This window comes from Echinops telfairi, unplaced genomic scaffold, assembly GCF_000313985.2.
Source record: "Echinops telfairi isolate 266 unplaced genomic scaffold, ASM31398v2 ScPeMD7_24;HRSCAF=84, whole genome shotgun sequence".
Taxonomy (NCBI): domain Eukaryota; kingdom Metazoa; phylum Chordata; class Mammalia; order Afrosoricida; family Tenrecidae; genus Echinops; species Echinops telfairi.
Genome location: NW_022103921.1, coordinates 3,249,722 through 3,268,070, shown reverse-complemented (window position 1 = coordinate 3,268,070; position 18,349 = coordinate 3,249,722). Strand labels below are relative to the sequence as shown.

Here is an 18,349-nt window from a genome sequence, read left to right as displayed (position 1 = left end):
AAAAAAAAAAAAAAAAAAAAGAAACACGTGTGTATTAAAAGTTGGAGAGAAACTGAGGTGGCACTAGGGAAAGGGGGATAATATAGCCTGGATTAACGATGAGTCTAAATGGATAAAGGGGTGTCATTTCAGGCTGCAACGGGGACAAACAACACGGAGGCTTTCTACTCCTGTAAAGACTGACGGTCATGGAAACCCCAAAGGGCAGTTCTACTAAGTCCTATAGAGCCACCATGAGTTGGAATTGGCCCAATGGCGGGGAGTAATGGGGACAGGGGCTTCATCAACAAGGGTCCCCACACAACGCCTCCGTTGTGCTGCCGCAGAGCAAGCGCACCGTAGGTTAAGGCTCATTATCAGACAGGTTTTTTCTAGAAAGTTATATGAGGTCAGAGCTTGACTAAGAAGCCCCGATTAGTGAAGTCACTCTCTCTCTTTGTAATTTATAAAAGTACTCCATGTTGAGTAAGCGGTCTCAAATGATCAGAGGAAGAAACCAAAGTCCCCATCTTTTCTCTCCTTATAACGACAGTTCTCGTGTTATCTTGCTGATCTGCGCAGGACAAAGCTCCAGTCTCACAATGGCCAGAGAGAGGATCCTTGGGGTAGGGGCAAAGGTTACGAATGGAAAGGCTACCTGCAAGGGGTTGGGGAGAAGTCAACATTTAGTAAGATAACACACCAGACACAAGCTGAGAGGAAATGCTATGAAGGGTCAGGAGCAAACAGTAGGCCCAGCAGAACCATACAGTGGGTCCTTACCCAGCTGTCTGCAGAGCTCTGGAACAGCAATACTAAGTGGAAAACAAGGTGAAATAAATGGCTTTCCCCTAACTTTAAATAGTCATACAATTGGCCAAATGATCCAGGTGGTGCATCTGCTATCTAAGAAAATATAATTTAGTAAAATGCCAATGACTTAGGAATAAAGGAATTAGGAGGTGCTTTGACATTTATATATGTGAGTATTCATCCCATTCATTCATTGTTTCATTCAGCGAATCATTTTCGTACACAGTGGAGTCAACTGCAAGTGAGTCTGTAAACGCAACACCATGGGATAAATGTTGCAATGATGGTGGCAGCATGGGGCATAGAGGAAGTGGCATTGAAGCGACACTAGGAGCCTTGGTAGCATAGTGGTTAAGTGCTTGGTTGCTAACCAAAATGTCAGCAATTTGAACCCATCAGTTCAGTAAAGAATCCAAACCCACTGCCATCGAGTGGATTCTGACTCACTGTTGAGAGCCATTGAGTTGGTTCCAAATCCCAGCGACCCGCTGTACAACACAAGGCAACCCTGCCTGGTCCTGGTTCTGGTTTGAGCCCAGTTTGCAGCATCTCTATCAATCAATCTTGTTAAAAGTCTCCCTCGTTTTCATTCAACTTTAACAAGCATGATATTCTTCCCCAGGAGCTGGTCTCTCCTGATAACATGTCCCAAACACCTACGATGATGTCCCACCATCCTTGCCTCTCAGGAGCATTTGCACAATACTGCTTCCAAAACACATTTGTTTGTTCTTTTGGCAGTCCACGGGACTTCTAATAGTCTTCCCCAGCACGGTAATTCAATTGCTCCAGTTCGTCTCCAGTCTTCCTTATTCAGTCAACTTTCACAGGTATAGGAGGTAAGGAAAAATACCATGGCTCGGGGCAGGCACACCTTCTTCCTCAAAGTAACATCCTTGCTTGTCGACACTTTGAAGAGGTCTTGTGCAGATTTAGCCAATGCAGCGCTTCGTCTGATTGCTGCTTTCATGAATCCTGATTGTGGCTCCCAACCAGACGAAATCCTTGACAACTTCCATCTCTTCTCCTACTGGTCCAGTTATTAAGCTTTTGGTCTTCTTGACATCAACTCAGAGCCGTTCTATCTATAAAAGGTTTCCGAAGCTGTCAATCTGTATGGAAGCAGGAAGCCTTAACGTTCTCCTATGGATCGGCTGATGGTTTTGAACCCATAACCTTGAGGCTTAGCAGTCCAATGCTTATCCAACAAGAAACCTTATGGGACAGCTCTATCTGCCCTGTAAGGTAGCTATAAATATTAAGTCAGTAGCTTTGAATTAAAACAAGGGGTGTGGTGTGTTAGTTACACAATTTCATGTTAACTTCATAAATAAGTGTAAGGGTGAAGGTTAGCCTGTCAATCAGGTCTAAGTCAGATGATGCCTCCTTGGGGGCATGGCCTTCTCAGGAGAATTCTGGGAATCTCCTTTCTTTCTCCCTAGAGGTGGGGTACTCTCTGTTCTCTGCTTCACTTTGCTGTTAACAAGCCCATGTGGAGTCCCACTGAGACCTGAGCGAGCCAAGCAGCAGAGACCTGTGCCAGCCCTGTGATGCTTCCACTGCCACTGGAGCCACAAGACTATTTATCACCGACCTGTGTCTTCCATCATTGCATGTGGCTACATGAGTCTGAAGAGAGATTTAGGGACTAGAATTGGACTTATGAGCTAATGTCAGACTTATGAACTTGGTCTGGACTTGGCTGGGATGTTTTCATAATATACAATTACTCTTGGATATAAAGCTCTTTCTGATACATATATGAGTGTCTCTGGATTTTGCGTCTCTAGCCAACCAGGTCTAAAACAGTGTTTTTAGTTTTAGGGGTGATCAAGGAAGACTTCCAGGGGAGATGACTGCTAAGCTGTGGGGAGCAAGTGAAAAGGCCAGGAGCTAAGGGGTGCACGGTATGTCTGAAATGGTAATCATGTTATCAAAGCTGACAAAGTCAGTGGGTAGCGGGAGGGGGTATCCTGATCATCTGATTAATGGTGACCCAATCTTTGTTTAACATCTGAGTTAGTTCATTGTGCCAGCCTGGCCGATAATCACATGTGGGGCTAATTGAAAGGCAGAGGGATAAATGGGTGGTGAAGCCTCACCTTTCTAGTTCTCGGGTCTCTTGTTTTGTGATGGTTTCACCGGGTGCAGCTGCCTTAGCAGTTCCCTGCTTCAGCTTGCAAGATTGACTTCCTACAAGACATCCCCAAGGAGAAGCCACATGGACCTATCCCGATGCAGCCCTGGGTACTGGAGCAGCCGTGTGGAGACCCCTGCTAGTGCTGAGATGCTTGTTCGTTCACTGACTCAGCTTTCCTCCTGCAGTCGGCATCATTGCCTCTGTTTTGTGAGGTGGAGGACTTTGTGGACTGGTGTTGGGTTAATGGCTTAATGTTGGACTTGTGGGCTTGGGCAGCATTGGGTTGGGATGTTTTCGTGATGCACCTTTTCTTTACATAAAACTCTCTCTTATACATGAGTTGCTGTGGATTTGTTTCTCCAAAATACCTAGACTAACACAACATCTAAAGGCAATGTGGAGTATTAGAAAGCCTGGTGATGAGGTTGCGATCTTTGGTGCCTAAACGTGGCTGAGCCAGAGGTCTGGGGGGGAAACAGAAAGTAAGGCCTCCAATAGGCTTCTATCACCTAAGTCACCCCTGTGCCATTGACGACAGTGCACGGAGACAACAAGTGCTGCTATTGTGGTGTGCCCTTGAGTCAGTTGCTACTCCTATCAACCCAATTTGGACAGTGTACAACTGTTCCAAAGGCTGCATCCTTTGACCTCTAGGGCTTTGCCAGCAACTGGCAAGCAACAAATAACTGACCTGCTCATCAAAAAGTTATAGTTACATTTAGCTCATCCTTGGAAACGGAGAGTAACCTGACTGTGCTCAGCTTGGAACACCTCAATGGCTACTGACTGGAGTCTGGGAGTTATTCAAGATGATACATGTACACTGGTACAGATAGGTACTGGAAACACAGGGAATCCAGGGCGGATGAGCCCTTCAGGGCCAATGGTGTGAGTGGCGATACTGGGAGGGTAGAGGGAGAGTGGGTTGGAAAAAGGGAATAGATTACAAGGATCTATATGTGACCTCCTCCCTGGGGGGCGGACAACAGAAAAGTGGGTGAAGGGAGACGTCGGACAGGGCAAGATATGACAAAATAATAATTTATAAATTATCAAGGGCTCATGAGGGAGGGGTAAAAATGAGGACCTGATGCCGGGGGCTTAAGTGGAGAGCAAATGTTTTGAGAATGATGAGGGCAATGAATGTACAAATGTGCTTTACACAATTGATGTATGTATGGATTGTGATAAGAGTCGTATGAGCCCCTAATAAAATGATTTTTAAAAAAGATGATACATGTTTTGTTTTTAGAAGCACTAACTATAGCTGGGTCAATTCTGTAGAAAAATTTCCCTATTGCTAATGGAGTCTCTTGGTGATGTAAATAATTATCATGATCAACTGCTAACAGAAAGGTTGGAAGTTCAAGTCCACCCAAAGGAACGTCAGAAAAAAGGGTTGGTGTTTTATTTTCTAAAAAATTGGCCATTGAAAACCTTATGGAGCACCCAATTCTTCTCGAACACTCTGGAGTGACCCACCATGAGTCAGAGTCGAGTGGGCAGCTATTGATAACGACCCAGGATGGAGATAGAATCTATATGAGATAAACAATGCGGAACTGCCATGATATATAAAACCCTCCCCTGAGCAAAACTGTTTTGTTTAAATGGCAAAGGAGTGTGCTGAAACACAGCACCTGGTAGCTCCCCACTGCCCTCGAGTCAAATCTGACCCACAGTGACCCAATATAGGGTTTCTGAGACAGTAAACTTTTTCATAGGTTTATTGGAGTATAATTCAATTACACAATTCAATAATTCGATCATAGTAAGAACAGTTGTGTGATCATTACCACAATCACTTTAGAACATTCTCTTCTTTTTGGTACTTATTATTGTCGGCTCCCTGTTCATCTGGGCTGACTAGAGAAACAAATTCATAGACACGCATAAGTGTTTAAGAGCTTTAGATACAAGAGCAATTGAATATTATGAAAAAATCCTAGCCCAGTCCAGATCAAGTCCATAAGTCTGATATGACCCCATAGGTCAATACTAGTCCACAGATTCCTCTTTAGACTCACGTGGCCATGCGATCACGCTGAACGCAGGAAGATCACAGGCCAGTGGGTGGAAAGTCTTATGGATCTAGTAGTGGTGGAATTATCTCAGCCCTGATGTGGGTCTCCATGTGGCTCCTCCAGCTCCTGTCCTCTGGCTCTATCAGCGTTGTCTCATGTGGCTTGTCAAAAGGAATGTCTCACCCGGAGAGTGTGTATCTGGCCTCCAGTGAGCTATTTACTCCTTCGCACCTCCAAATGAGGTCATCAAGCTGTGACCCGATTGACAGGCTAGACTCCACCCTTTCTCAAGTTGACAGGACATTATGTAATTGCCACACTCCCCGTTTCCCCCCAACGTCCCCTGGCTGACCCTAGGAAATTATTATTACAGTGACTGTGTCTATAGATGCACTTATTCAGTATGTCACACACAGAAAATCATAGAAAACAAACAAAACAACAAAGCCTGACAACAGCGACAAAATAAAACAGAAAAACCTCAGAAAACAGAGTATCAAAAATATATCAAGTATCAATATATATATTTAAAAAATCAAAAACGGAAACGGCTTTAAAATTAGTCATGCGGGAGATCAAATGATAAAGTGTTACATTTTAACCTAACTACATCTGCCAGAATCCACTTTCTAAAGGCACTGACCGGCAGCCAGGCTATTCATATCCCTGGATTATGATCAGAGGAGATTCACCAGAGGCCTAATCCATGTGAAGACCCTGCAACAGACTGGGATTCCAATAGATTGGGATTTGCCTCCTGCAAACTAGTTGTTCAGAATTTAGTCTCCTACCATTCCCTCCTTTGGATTTGGATTTTGTTATTTGCAATCCTTAGCTCGGACAGCTTAGGGTGCTACTTCTATGTGAACTTGGCTGATGCCTCACTTATATGGCTGCTTGTTTTAAGGCAAGCCCTGTAACTGAAAAAGCAGTCTTGCTTCTTCAGATATTGTAGTTATTTGGATGTATAATAGTTAGCAAGGCATTACTTTTATAAGACATTATTTGAAAAAGTGCATCCAATTTGTAGTAAATACTGCAGTGTTTCTTTATTAAAAGGCAGATTAAAACTGGCAATTGACAGCGAAGCCTGACATTTGTATATTTTGAAGTCTCTTCATAAATCTTAGAAATTAGTATATGGTTGTAGTTTGACTTTTTAGGTTAAAAAGTTTATGTCATTTGTATATTTCTTACTAGTGATCAATATGAAAATGTGAATTTTCCATATTTTATGGAGGTCAGGATAAATTATAGGGTACAATCATTTTGCTATGTTTTTAATTTTCTAAAACATCTCAGTGACAGTGAGTTTAGTGGTGAAGCAGCCTCTTTTGAATCACCCTCAATTTTTTTTGCAAAGTCCTAAGTTGGTAGCTTAAAGTCAAAAGTGAAATTACAGTTAATTAAGACTTGTAAAGAAACCCCTTCTCCTCTTCCCGAAAGGGATACTGCAGTTATATCACATATCCACAATGAAGATAAGAGCTTATTATACACTTAAAGGTTTATACACACTCATTTCCCAGTAAATGCAAATTTTAAGAAGAAAAATTTTTTAAAAAAAATCATTTTATTAGGGGCTCATACAACTCTTATCACAATCCATACACACATCAATTGTGTAAAGCGCATTTGTACATTCATTGCCCAAGAAGAAAATTAAGACATGTCGATGTTCAAAACACTCATGGCAAACAATAATTTTGCATTCCTGTACGAGAATTGTTTTATACCATTAAAAAAAGACAAGCTTTTTGTTAGAACGGGAATAAGAGGAAAGCTGAGCACGGGTTTTAATTAACAGGTCTTATTAGCGCTAATGACCTGCCAGGATATTTAGACTGGGATGAGAGTAAAGGGGGCAGGGTGAGGGGAGATTGGAAGACAGAGTGGAGAGAATAGCAGAAAGAAAGAAAGAGAGAGAGAGAGAGAGAGAGAGAGAGAGAGAGAGAGAGGGAGGGAGGGAGGGAGGGAGGAAGGAAGGAAGGAAGGAAGGGGAGGGCTAAAGAGAGGAAGAGACAGAGGGATGTATGGCCTCACAAGGTGAAGGAAGTCCGAGAGCGAGAACAAAGGAAACCCGAGTTAATAAACTTTGGGGACAGAAGTAAATTATTATTTCTAAAAGCAACCAGCACTACTCCCCCGACCCCACCCCACTGGCTATAGCACCAGTGGAACAGTGAAGAGTGGGGGGAAGGTTCCCCTAAAACCTCTTGAGAAGGTGAGGTGTCATTCTGCTCAGCGGGGATGGAGAAGGGGTTCGAGATACTGGCTATGGCTGAGAACTGCTGGGCCCTTTATTCCTGACTTTAAAAAATATGGAATACGGGCAAAGGTGTTTTTTCTTCTGTAATTTCTTCCTGCTGGACATGGGCAATGAACAACCTAAAATTGTCCTGTTTCAGCAGGGTCCAGCGATCTCGCTTGACGGCTTGGAATCCAGCCATATGCAGCTCCATGCAGGTCTGGCTGGTGAAGACATGTCTGCAAAAATTTTAAAAACAGCGAAACAAACAGGGTCCAAAGCACATAATTATACATATTAAACTAAGATGTTCCATAAGTGGTAGGAACCATGAGGTTCAAGATTTCAAATCAGTTATTAATATTCTTTTCTTTTAAAGACTTATCGTTTGCAGGTCCTATAAACCAAGGCATATAAAATCCACTTTCTTCAAACCTTCTACGACTTACTGCCTACCTTCAAGTTCTGCTTTACTATCCATCCTTTGGGACAACCAGGCATTCTAAGGCACAATGACTTTCTTTAACCTCTTAAAAACACACCATTTGCAGGTATTGTAAACCCTGACAGATAGTTAACCTTTCCACAAACCTTCTACAACTTGCTGCATATCCTCAAGTTTAGCTTTGCTCTCTTTCATATGCTGGCTCAGCCAGACATTCTATTTTCAAGTCAAAACTACTTCCTTGTTCCCTCTTTCATGAACACCATCCATTCAAACTTTCCTACTAGCTGCCACCGGAACGTCACTTCTTGGTGCATATGATTTCTGGCAGCTAAAAGAACATTTAAGACGGTTTGATTGGCACTTTTTCCCTGATAGGATAGGGCAGAACAGTGGAGAACAGAGTATAAGGGTTGGGAACAATGGGATGAATAGGCAAGACAGTAGAGTTGATGGCTTTAAGACCAAGTGTGTAGCTGCCATCGAGTTTGGTGAAATGCAGGACTCTGTGTATTGTAGGGAGAGTAAGTTGGCCTCAACAGACCCATCTTGAGGAGTTTTGAGATTATAGCGTTAAGGCTTTTTAAGTGCCAGAGGGCAATAGGGTACCGAGGCATGTTGGGAAATCTCAAAGGTTTTTTTAACCTGATACAAATAGGCTGATGGCGCAAATGGTTGCTGATGGTGCAACCCAAGGTTTAGTGACAGCCCACACACATGGGTTCACCTCAGTAGGTGGTCAAGGGAATCAGTGAGGGGTGTTGAAATTCTAAAGCTCTTTTAAGGGGTTAGTAAAGGCAGGCAGAGTGGATGGCGCTGCTTGTAAGAGAATAAGTTTGGAGCCGGGGGGGCTCCTGTCAATTGTACAGATGTTCCTGCTTTGAATTTGAGAATGACGAGGGCAATGAATGTACTAATGCGCTTTACACAATCGATGTATGTATAGATTGTAGTAAGAGTTGTATGAGCCCCTAATAAAACGATTTTAAAAAAAAAAAGAAGTATATAACCCTAGATGGAGGATCTGTGGAGAAACAATAGCTTCACGTTTGGTTCTTGTTTTTTCAAATAAAGGTTTGTATGATTTTGTAGTTAAAAAAAATGTGCTTATAGTTAAGTCATACTCCTCCATCTTGCCAAGGAAAAGGGAGACCGAACTTTCAATAACACTCATTCACAAAGACAGAACCATTCCTGCTAGAATAACCCATCATAAAACAAAGCAAAAGAGCATGAAAACAGCAAATACATGGTAGTTACAAGCCACCATTCATTGACATCCTCAAAGCAAGAGATCAAAACCAAAATCCAATGTCCACCAATTCCATAACCCTGGGATAGCAGTCATTCCCTTCTTATACTAGGGTGTTTCAGCCTGAAGACTAATGGAGTTTTTCAGTGCCTTAAATCTGCTATAGCTGAGTTTAAGGTGTCCCGTTTGCTTAGTGAGGTTTCCAAATTGGATCTTTCTGGTGTGTTTATGAAAAAATGTTGTGCATCTCCAAAGGGCAGTCTTATGCCCCAGTTCTCTAAAGCACCTAGCCCGGATCACCAAAGGCTAATAGAAACTAGGGCAAAAGTGCCCAAATAGGAACTTAATACAGGATGTATTCTCCCCTTGGGGGTCTGTATAAGTAATTTTAAGTGTTATTCCCAATGATAGGTTGCTCCACCCAGTTTACCCACCAACAGAAGGCCAACCCCCTTCTCTGCTACAGACATGCCCCCCACCCCTTGACTTTAATGTCTATTAGAGTTCATTCATGACTCTTACAGGAGTGTCTATTGATTTGGGGTGACTATAGAACAATGTTATATGGCAGGAACTAATTGATCTTTTTCCTCTACTCACATCATGAGAAAATGGCTCCAGCTGAGGTGAGATCTCCTCTTTAAAAGTGGTTTTTCAGATGTACAAATACAGGGAACCCTCGCCACTTCGCGCTTCGACTTCTGCGGCTTCACTCTATCGCGGTTTTTGCGTAACAGCGCATGCTCTGTCATTACTGCCACTGATTGGCTCATACTGTACACGCTTCTGTCTGCATCGCTACGTATCGGAGCTACGTATCAGATGCATTTTTGCTTTTGTACAGTGTACTGTAATTGTTTGCGATTTTAAAGAAATTTTATCTAAGCCCTATGATGGCTCCTAAACGAGCTTCTTCTTCTAAGCCTTCTGACAATAAAAATAAGCGCCAGAGGAAGATGCTCACCATCCAGGAAAAGGTAAAACTTTTGGATATGATCAAAGATGGCAAGAAAATCGTGGAGGTTGCACGCCATTGATTACAGTATTTGTAAGAACTATGTATAATAATACTGTATGTGAAATATGTAATACTGTAAACTAGATGCCATAAATAATATAATAAATAATAAATGATTATTGTAACGTCCAAAAGGTTTTACTGTATTTTCCCTTTTTCGTTTAATAAATTGGGTAATACGAGTGTAATGGTGACTAAAGGGTGTTTTTTTCATGTCCTCTATGCTCTAACTATGAAAATATTTGATTTACAAATAAGGAATCCTACTTCGCGGAATTTCATTTATCACGGTAGGGTCTAGAACGGATGAACCGCGATAAACGAGGCTTCACTGTATATGGTTCCTGGGCACTGGGCAGGCACGCTATCTTGTTGCTTGGGAGAAAGGATTAGAAGATTATATGACCCGAGGACAGAAGCCTGCCTTTGTCTTGGCGTTTATCCTAATTAGCAGTGGATTCATATAATATTTGTCCTTTTGTGATTGACTCACTGCACTCAGCCTAATGCTTTCCAGGCCCATCCGTGTCATAAGGCGTCTCATGGTTTCATCACGGCTTTTTAGGGATGCATAGTACAGATTCCACTGTGTGTATGTGTTAGGTAGCCAGAAGAGGTACTAAGAGGGTTGTCTTCCCAGTGCCTGCACAGGGGCACACCAAAAGGGTTGGAAAGAAATTAGACACCTATGGAAAGATCCAAACCGAGCATGCTCAGACACAAGCCTCCTAGGCCCAGGTGGGAGGTCCACCTGGGCGCACAGACGAGGCCCAGTCACATGACAGCACACAGGTGGGCCTCCATTCAGCTAGGCCAATGCCCTCAACCACGCCTCCCCAGCCAGTGAGGCAGGAGGGAATAAAAGCAGGGTGTGCAGCCCGGTACACCCTCTTGGCCTCTGGGATTTCCTGGTTCCTCAGGCGTGGTTTTGTGCTCCTGTTCCTGTATTCCTTCCTCATGGTTTTGCCTCATATCCCTTCCAGAAACCGCCTGTACTTTTTGAGACCGTAAGACCTGAAACTTCCCTTTTCCTCGTACCAATTCACTTGGATGACCCCTGTGCTTCTGCCGCAGGAGTTCTTTCAGGACCACAAAGCAAGAACTGAGGCATTCCAATTCCAAGAACCTAACGTGTACCGGCTTTCTTTGTCCATTCCTTTACTGATGGGCCTTTGGGCTGCTTCCTGTTCCTTGCTATTGTGAACTGTGCTGCAGTGAACATGGGTGTGAACATGGGGGTGCCTATGCGTGTCTTCTTTTTCCTACTTCTTTGGCGTGTATCCCCACCAGAAGTAATGCTGGGTCAGATAAGATTTCTATACCCAGTTGTTATGGGTAGTGCCATATTGTTTTACACAATAGTTTAACTGTTTACAAGGCAACCAGCAGTGTTTAATTAAGCGTTCTAATTTTCCCACAGCCTCTCCACCATTTGTTGTCTTGAACTGGCTCATTATTATTTTGATTTGCATCTCGCAGGTGGCTAGGGATCGTGAGCTTTCTTTCATGTTTGTCAGCCTTTTGAGTGTCATTGGTGCAGGGCTGTTCATGTCTTTGGCCCACTTTTTAATGGGTTTGTGTTTTTCTTATTGAGGCTTTGTAGAATTCTATAGATTTCAGTAAGGAGTCCCTTGCCCATTGTGCCATTGCTAACGATTGCCCCCACAACTTGTAGGCTCTTGTTTTGCTTTTTTTTTGCAGAGAAGGATGATTTTTTTTTTTAATCATTTTATTGGGGACTCATACAGCTCTTATCACGATACATACATACATCTATTGTGTCCAGCACATCTGTACATTTGTTACCATCATCATTTTTAAGACATTTTCTTTCGACTTGAGCCCTTGGTATCAGCTCCTCATTTCCCCCCTCCCTCCGGAGCCTTCCCTTTCTCACCATGAACCCTTGATAGTTTAGAAATTATTATTATTTTTTGATGTCTTCCAGTGACCGATATCTGCCTTCACCCACTTTTCTATTGTCCGTCCCTCAGGGAAGAGGTTATATGTAGATCATTGTGATCAGTTCCCCGTTTTCAGGAGGGGGATTTTTATTGGGGTGGGAAGGCGGTGAGATATCACTGTCAGTTGTACATCTCCCGTAGGATCTTCATGCTTCCATCTCTGGTGAGTGCGTGTCCAGGGCTGCGTGTTGCAGTAGATGAGTGTGGAGGGCGAGGGTTCAGTGGGCTCATCATCCGGGGTATCCTGGATCTCAGGGTGCAGTGGGGAGGGCGTCTGAGTTCTGCAGGGATCTCCAGGGGCCGTGAATGGGGGCAGATTGTGCACATCATGACTCTTGCTCTTAGTAACCTTGGACCCCTCCTCATCCTCAGGTAGTGGGGGTAGTAGTGGAGTAGGTGAACCTTCTCGCTCTCATGAGGCGGGGCTCTTGTGTATCCGGGCACAGCAGATGAGGTACATAGGGGGGGTTCTCACAGAACTGGGGCAAGTCCACGCTCGGGTCAAACAGCTGGATCACATATGTGATGAATTGCTAAGGCCCTCCCTTGGCCAGCCCACCAATCATCTCTCTCCTCTTCTTGCTGCAGCTGGGGAGGGAAGTGGCTGCAATGGAGCAGTCCTTATGGTGGGTGTCTGCAGGTGTCTTCCCAGCTTCCTCATCTAGTCACTCCCTGTTCACGTGGCTCCTCTCCAGGAGACACTGTAGAATAGCATCCAGTTAATTCTGGGCCTTGGCCATGTCCTACTCTGATTCTCTACTTTTACTTTCACTGGGAAAATGATTTGGGCTCGGGGTCTGACTAGCTAGGTCATATGAGTCCCAATGCTCCTGGGGGTCACAAGTCAAGGCTGGGGACTGGGGAGGAGAGCGCAAAGGTAAAGGTATTTCCAAGCATCCATCAGCAGTTCCTTTACTCTTTTGACAGAGTCTTTTGATATGCTTAAGCATTTTTTTTAAAGCAGGTTCCAGTCATCTAGTTTGTCTTCCACTGTGTGTGCTTATATTATAATTGGTAGTCCCTCACAGAGGGGACTGGGCAAATGACAACAGCACATGTCACGCTGTCCCCTCAGTGGAGCAGACTGTGGGTCACATGGTGGGGAAGCAGCGCGGTCTGAACCCCCAAAATGGAGTGAATCAAGAAGGGAGCATACTTGGACAAACTGGAGAAGACAGCAACAGGACCGACGGTTTTGGGGGGACATGGAGGTGGGGGGAAAGGAGGTCATGTTAACAAACTCAGGGACAAGGGAACAAGTGATCCAAAGTCGGTGGTGGGGAGGGTGTGGGAGGCCTGGTAGGGCTTGAGCACGGGTAATGTGGCCGAGGGGAAGTACTGAAACCCAAATGAAGGCTGAGCATGATAGTAGGACAAGAGGGAAGTAAAAGGAAATAGAAGAAAAAACTAGGAGGTAAATGGCTTCTGTGGAGGTCTAGATGCAGGTATGTACATATGTACATATACTTATTTATCACGAGGGGGGAATAGATCTATGTGCATATATTTATAGGTTTCGTATTAAGGTAGCAGATGGACATTGGGTCTCCACTCAAGTACTCCCTCAATGCAAGAACACTTTGTTCTATTAAACTGGTATTCCATGATGCTCACCTTCCTGACACGATCGCTGAAGACAAATGGATGCATAAGCAAATGTGGTGAATAAAGCCGATGGTGCCTGGCTATCAAAAGATAAAGCATCTGGGGTCTTAAAGGCTTGAAGGTAAACAAGTGGCCATCTAGCTGAGAAGCAGCCAAGCCCACATGGAAAGCACACTAGCCTGGGTGATCACAAGGTGTCAAAGGGATCAGGTTTCAGGTATCAAGGAACACAAAATCATATCATGGTGTGCTCACCTTCCCAATACAATCGCTGAAGACAAATGTTTGCATAGGCAAATATGGTGGAGAAAGCTGATGGTGCCCGGTTATCAAAAGATATAACGCCTGGGGTCTTAAAGGCTTGAAGGTAAACAAGAGGCCATCTAGCTGAGATGCAGTAAAGTCCACATGGAAGAAGCACACCAGCCTGTGTGATCACGAGGTGTCAAAGGGATCAGGTTTCAGGCATCAAGGAAGACAAAATCATATCATTGTGAATGAGGGGGAGTGCAGAGTGGGGGACCCAAAGCCCATCTGTGGGCAACTGGACATCCCTATGGAAGGGTCGCGGGAGGAGACGAGCTAGTCAGGGTGCAGTGTAGCAATGATGAAACACACAACTTTCCTCTAGTTCTTAAATGCTTCCTCCCCACCCACCCCACTATCATGATCCCAGTTCTACCTTACAAATCCAGCTAGACCAGAGGATGTACACTGGTGCAGATAGGAACTGGAAACACAGGGAGTCCAGGGTGGATGATCCCCCTCAGGACCAGTGGTGAGAGTGGCAAAACCAGGAGGGCAGAGAGGAGTTGGGGTAGAAAGGGGGAACCGACTACAAGGATCTACATATCACCCCCTCCCTGGGGGACGGACAACAGAAAAGTGGGTGAAGGGAAACATCCGACAGTGTGAGACATGACAAAATAATAATACTTTTCATGGGGGGGAGGGAAAAATGAGGAGCTGATACTAAGAGCTCAAGTAGAAAGACAATGCCTTGAAAATGATGATGGCAACAAATGTACAAATGTACTTGACACAATGGATGGATGGATGGATTGTGATAAGTGTTGTACGAGCCGCCAATAAAATGATTAAATCAAAAAAATTAGTAGTTCCTGTGTATATCCTGCAATAGGGTCCTTAAGTTTGTCCCCATGTTCTCACTGATGATCCTTATAATGCTGGAGTTTACATTTATGTCTCATTTAATCCAGCATGAGTCCATTTTTGTGCCTGGAAAACGACTGGGGTCTTGTTTCATTCTTCTGCAGACGCAAGTACAAGTTTTCCAGAACCATTTGTCCCTGTCGCATTTAATATTTTTTGATCCTTGGTTGAAAGGCAGTCCCCTGTAGGTAGACGCGGTTATTTCTGGGTTATCTATTTGTTCCATTGGTCTATGGATCTATCACTGTACCAGTACCAGCCTGCTTTAACTAATGTAGCTGTGTAGAGACTATAAATCTCTACAGATGCACATAGCCTCATCTTTCTCCCACAGAGTGGCTGCTGGGTTTGAACTGCCCACTTTCAGCTAGCAGTTCCCAGTTTATCTAATAGTGGCCATTAACTGAATGTTGAGTGAATTATAGTGAACCTGAAGAGGAATATTTGTAGGCTGCTTTGTATCATTGTAGAACAAGATTTTGGAAATTACCTACAGGGCTACAGATATATGAGGGTAAGTCAAAAGTATTGCTAACATATAGATGATCTTAAAAAAATAGCTTTACTGGCACATATTTCATATATCATACAATTTAATCATTCAATCAGATTAAGAATATTTGTGCAATCATCACCACAATCAATTTTGAACATTTTCTTCTCATACAGACCGATGATCTTTGACAAAGGGCGAAAACACACTGAATGTGACAAGAGAGTTTCTTTAATAAACAGGGCTGGCAAAACTGGATATGCGTTTGCAGAAGAGTGAAACATGCCTCACTCCATACACAAAAACAAAGTCAAGATGAATCAAAGACCTAAATGTAAAAGCTAGAACTACAAAGATAACTAATTAAAAACAGAGGCAAACTTAGGGTACCTAATATATCACAGAAATATATTGCCAAACACAACATAAAACACACAATCTAAACACAACATAAAACACACAACGGGATCTCCTAAAAATCAGACATGTATGTGCATCAAAATTTTTCACTAAGAGTAAAAAAGAGAGTACACAAAAGGGGGAAAAACTTTTGGCACCAACATATGAGCCAAGGAACCGATTTCTAAAACTATAGAAAAAAAACTCAACAAAATAAACAATCGAATTAAAAATGGACCGAGGACAGGACAGTTTGTCTAAGAAGACATTTAGGCAGCCAACAAACAAATAGGGCAAACAAATGAATAGATAAATGCACACTCTTGTTCCTTATAGCACTATTCACAATACCAAAAAGCTAGAAACAATGAAAATGCCCATCAGTAGAAGAATGACTGGTACACACACCCAATGGAACACTAGGCAACAATGAATCTGCCAACATATCATCAGATGGATGAACCTGTAGATATTTTGCTGACTGAAACCAGTCGCTCCGCAAAAGACAAACAGTACATGAGACCACTATTTTAAAAAGTCAAAAGAAGGTGTTTACACGAAAAGAACCCCTTTTTGATGGCTACTGAGATGGTAAGGAAAGTAAGGGAGGGAAAGTTATTGGCTAGAGGGTAGATGACAGTTAACCTGGGCAAAGGGAAAGGCAGTAAACTAAACACACACACACACACACACACACACACACTCACTCACAGCCATTGAGTCGATGCCAACTCATAGGGAAACTATAGGACAGGATAGAACTGCTCCTGTGGGTTTCTACAAGGACAGAAAGCCCTCTTTCTCTCTCAGAACGGCTGGTGGTTTCAAACTGCTGACTTTATCATTAGCATCCCAATGTGTAACCCCAAGGATCCTCAAGGCAGTATACAGTTAGAGGGAAACTATGACAGTATACAGTAAGAGGGAAAGGATGACAGGATGCAGTATACAATATACAGGGAGAGGGAAACTGGCAAGAAATGATTAGAGCAGGGCAAGCCATCGGGAAGTTGGAAGAGTTAAAGGCAACAGCGGGAAACACTGCTGTGGACATCATCTTACAATAGTAGCGATCTCTGAGTAGAGGCTGAGTTAGACCCGCAGACTGAACAGGTGTGGGAGGAAGACGGGAAGTACTCCCCGGAATAGACAAAGACTTACAGAGGGTATTTGTAAGTGTGTGTTTCCTTTCGTTACAATATATCCATGACTGTGGTGGAGCAGTCAAGGGGCAGTTACTAACACTTATATTTAACCGAACACCCGAGGGACTGAATCACTGGGCTGGGGGCTCAGGACCATAGTCGTGGATGACACCCAAGTCAATTGGCATAATTGTCACAAGACAATGCTCTACATACTCTTTGAGTGAATAGTGACCAGATCTTAAAAATGGAACAGCCATCTAAGGCACGACTGTCGCTTTCTCCCTATCCAGAGGAAAGAGGGATGACAATCGAAAGACATGTCAAAATCGTCTGACAAATCATGCAAACATCAGTCTCTATAACCCTGCGGTCAGAAGAACTAGGTGGTCGCTGGCTAATAATACCAATTGAAAGGGACCCATTAGAAGGCCCTAGATAAAATGAGAGAAAAATATGGAACAAATCTCCAACTCATAAAAACGTGTATGAAATACTGAATATAAAGCGGATTACCTGCTCTATAAAACCATCTAATTTGCAATTACACATTTTTAAAAAGTGTACAGACTTGGATGGAAGAGAGATGAGAAACGATAGTTTCATATTTTGATATTTATATTTAATAAAGATTTCTAAAATTTTGTATAATTATTTTTACTTACCTTAATATACTTAAAATTAAAAGAAAACGCTGATGTTAAAAGCAGGAAAAACACCCAGTTTAAAGATTACATACTCTTCCCACTCCATTTACAATAGACAGGTTTTTATAGATAAATCTTGAGACAAAATTCCCAGACTATACACTTTGCCAACTAAGTGTACAATCCAATGGTTATTTTGTGCAGTTACACAGCAAACATCACAATCTAATTTTAGAATATTTTCATCATTCTTGCGCAGGTATTCCTCATTCTCTCCAGTACCCTGTTCACCACTCCTTGCTTCACCAAGTCCCAGTCTACCAGAATTTCTGGGGGGTCAATTTTGACATACGGAGACTCTATGTGTGTCTAGATCGAACTGTGTCCCATATTGTTTCCAATGGCTGATTTTTCGGAAGTAGATCACCAGGTCTTTTCTCCAAGGCACTGCTGGGCAGACCTGAACTTCCAATCTTTTGGTTCGCAGCCCAATACCTTCACTTGTCAATTATTTACATGACCCAGAGGCTCCCCTTTACTCCGTGGCCATCACTAATCCACTATCTCTAAAGATGTCCCTATTCTGGACATTTCTTATCAATAGAATTATACAGTAGGTGGGACAGATGGCAACGCATGCGATTAATCTCTTCACATATCTTAGCTGACAAATATTTTAAATTACTTACACAATGACGCAAGCAACCCATCGGTATCTGCAATGTTTCCTACAAGAGCCAAGTAGACAAAAGCTCCTTCCTAGAATGAAGAAAACAAAACCACGTTCTCATGTAACATCACTGCAGCGCAGGAACACTGCATTCTGGGACATCATCCCCACGCCCACGCCTGATCAAAGCCCTCAAAGCAAAGCAACCGTACAACCCTGTGGATGATGGCCTTGACAGAAGCTACCCTGTTTCCCCAAAAGTAAGACATCCCCCGAAAATAAGACCTACTTACAGTTTTGCCTCTCGATGAAATAGAAGGCATCCCCCCCCCCC

At 43.2% G+C, this 18,349-nt stretch overlaps 1 protein-coding gene and 1 pseudogene across 1 annotated transcript in view; both read right to left on the bottom strand.

Annotated features, from left to right (window-relative positions):
- The window catches only part of EBPL (EBP like), a gene marked incomplete at its 5' end in the record, with an annotated part of 45,906 nt that overhangs the window by 4,684 nt on the left and 22,873 nt on the right, over positions 1-18,349 (bottom strand). Inside the window, one exon of the mRNA XM_004714080.2 lies at positions 18,035-18,104. Coding sequence (XP_004714137.1) covers positions 18,035-18,104 — 70 coding nt within the window. The remainder of the gene's footprint in view (positions 1-18,034; positions 18,105-18,349) is intronic.
- On the bottom strand, positions 11,942-12,632 carry LOC105979634 (annotated as a pseudogene).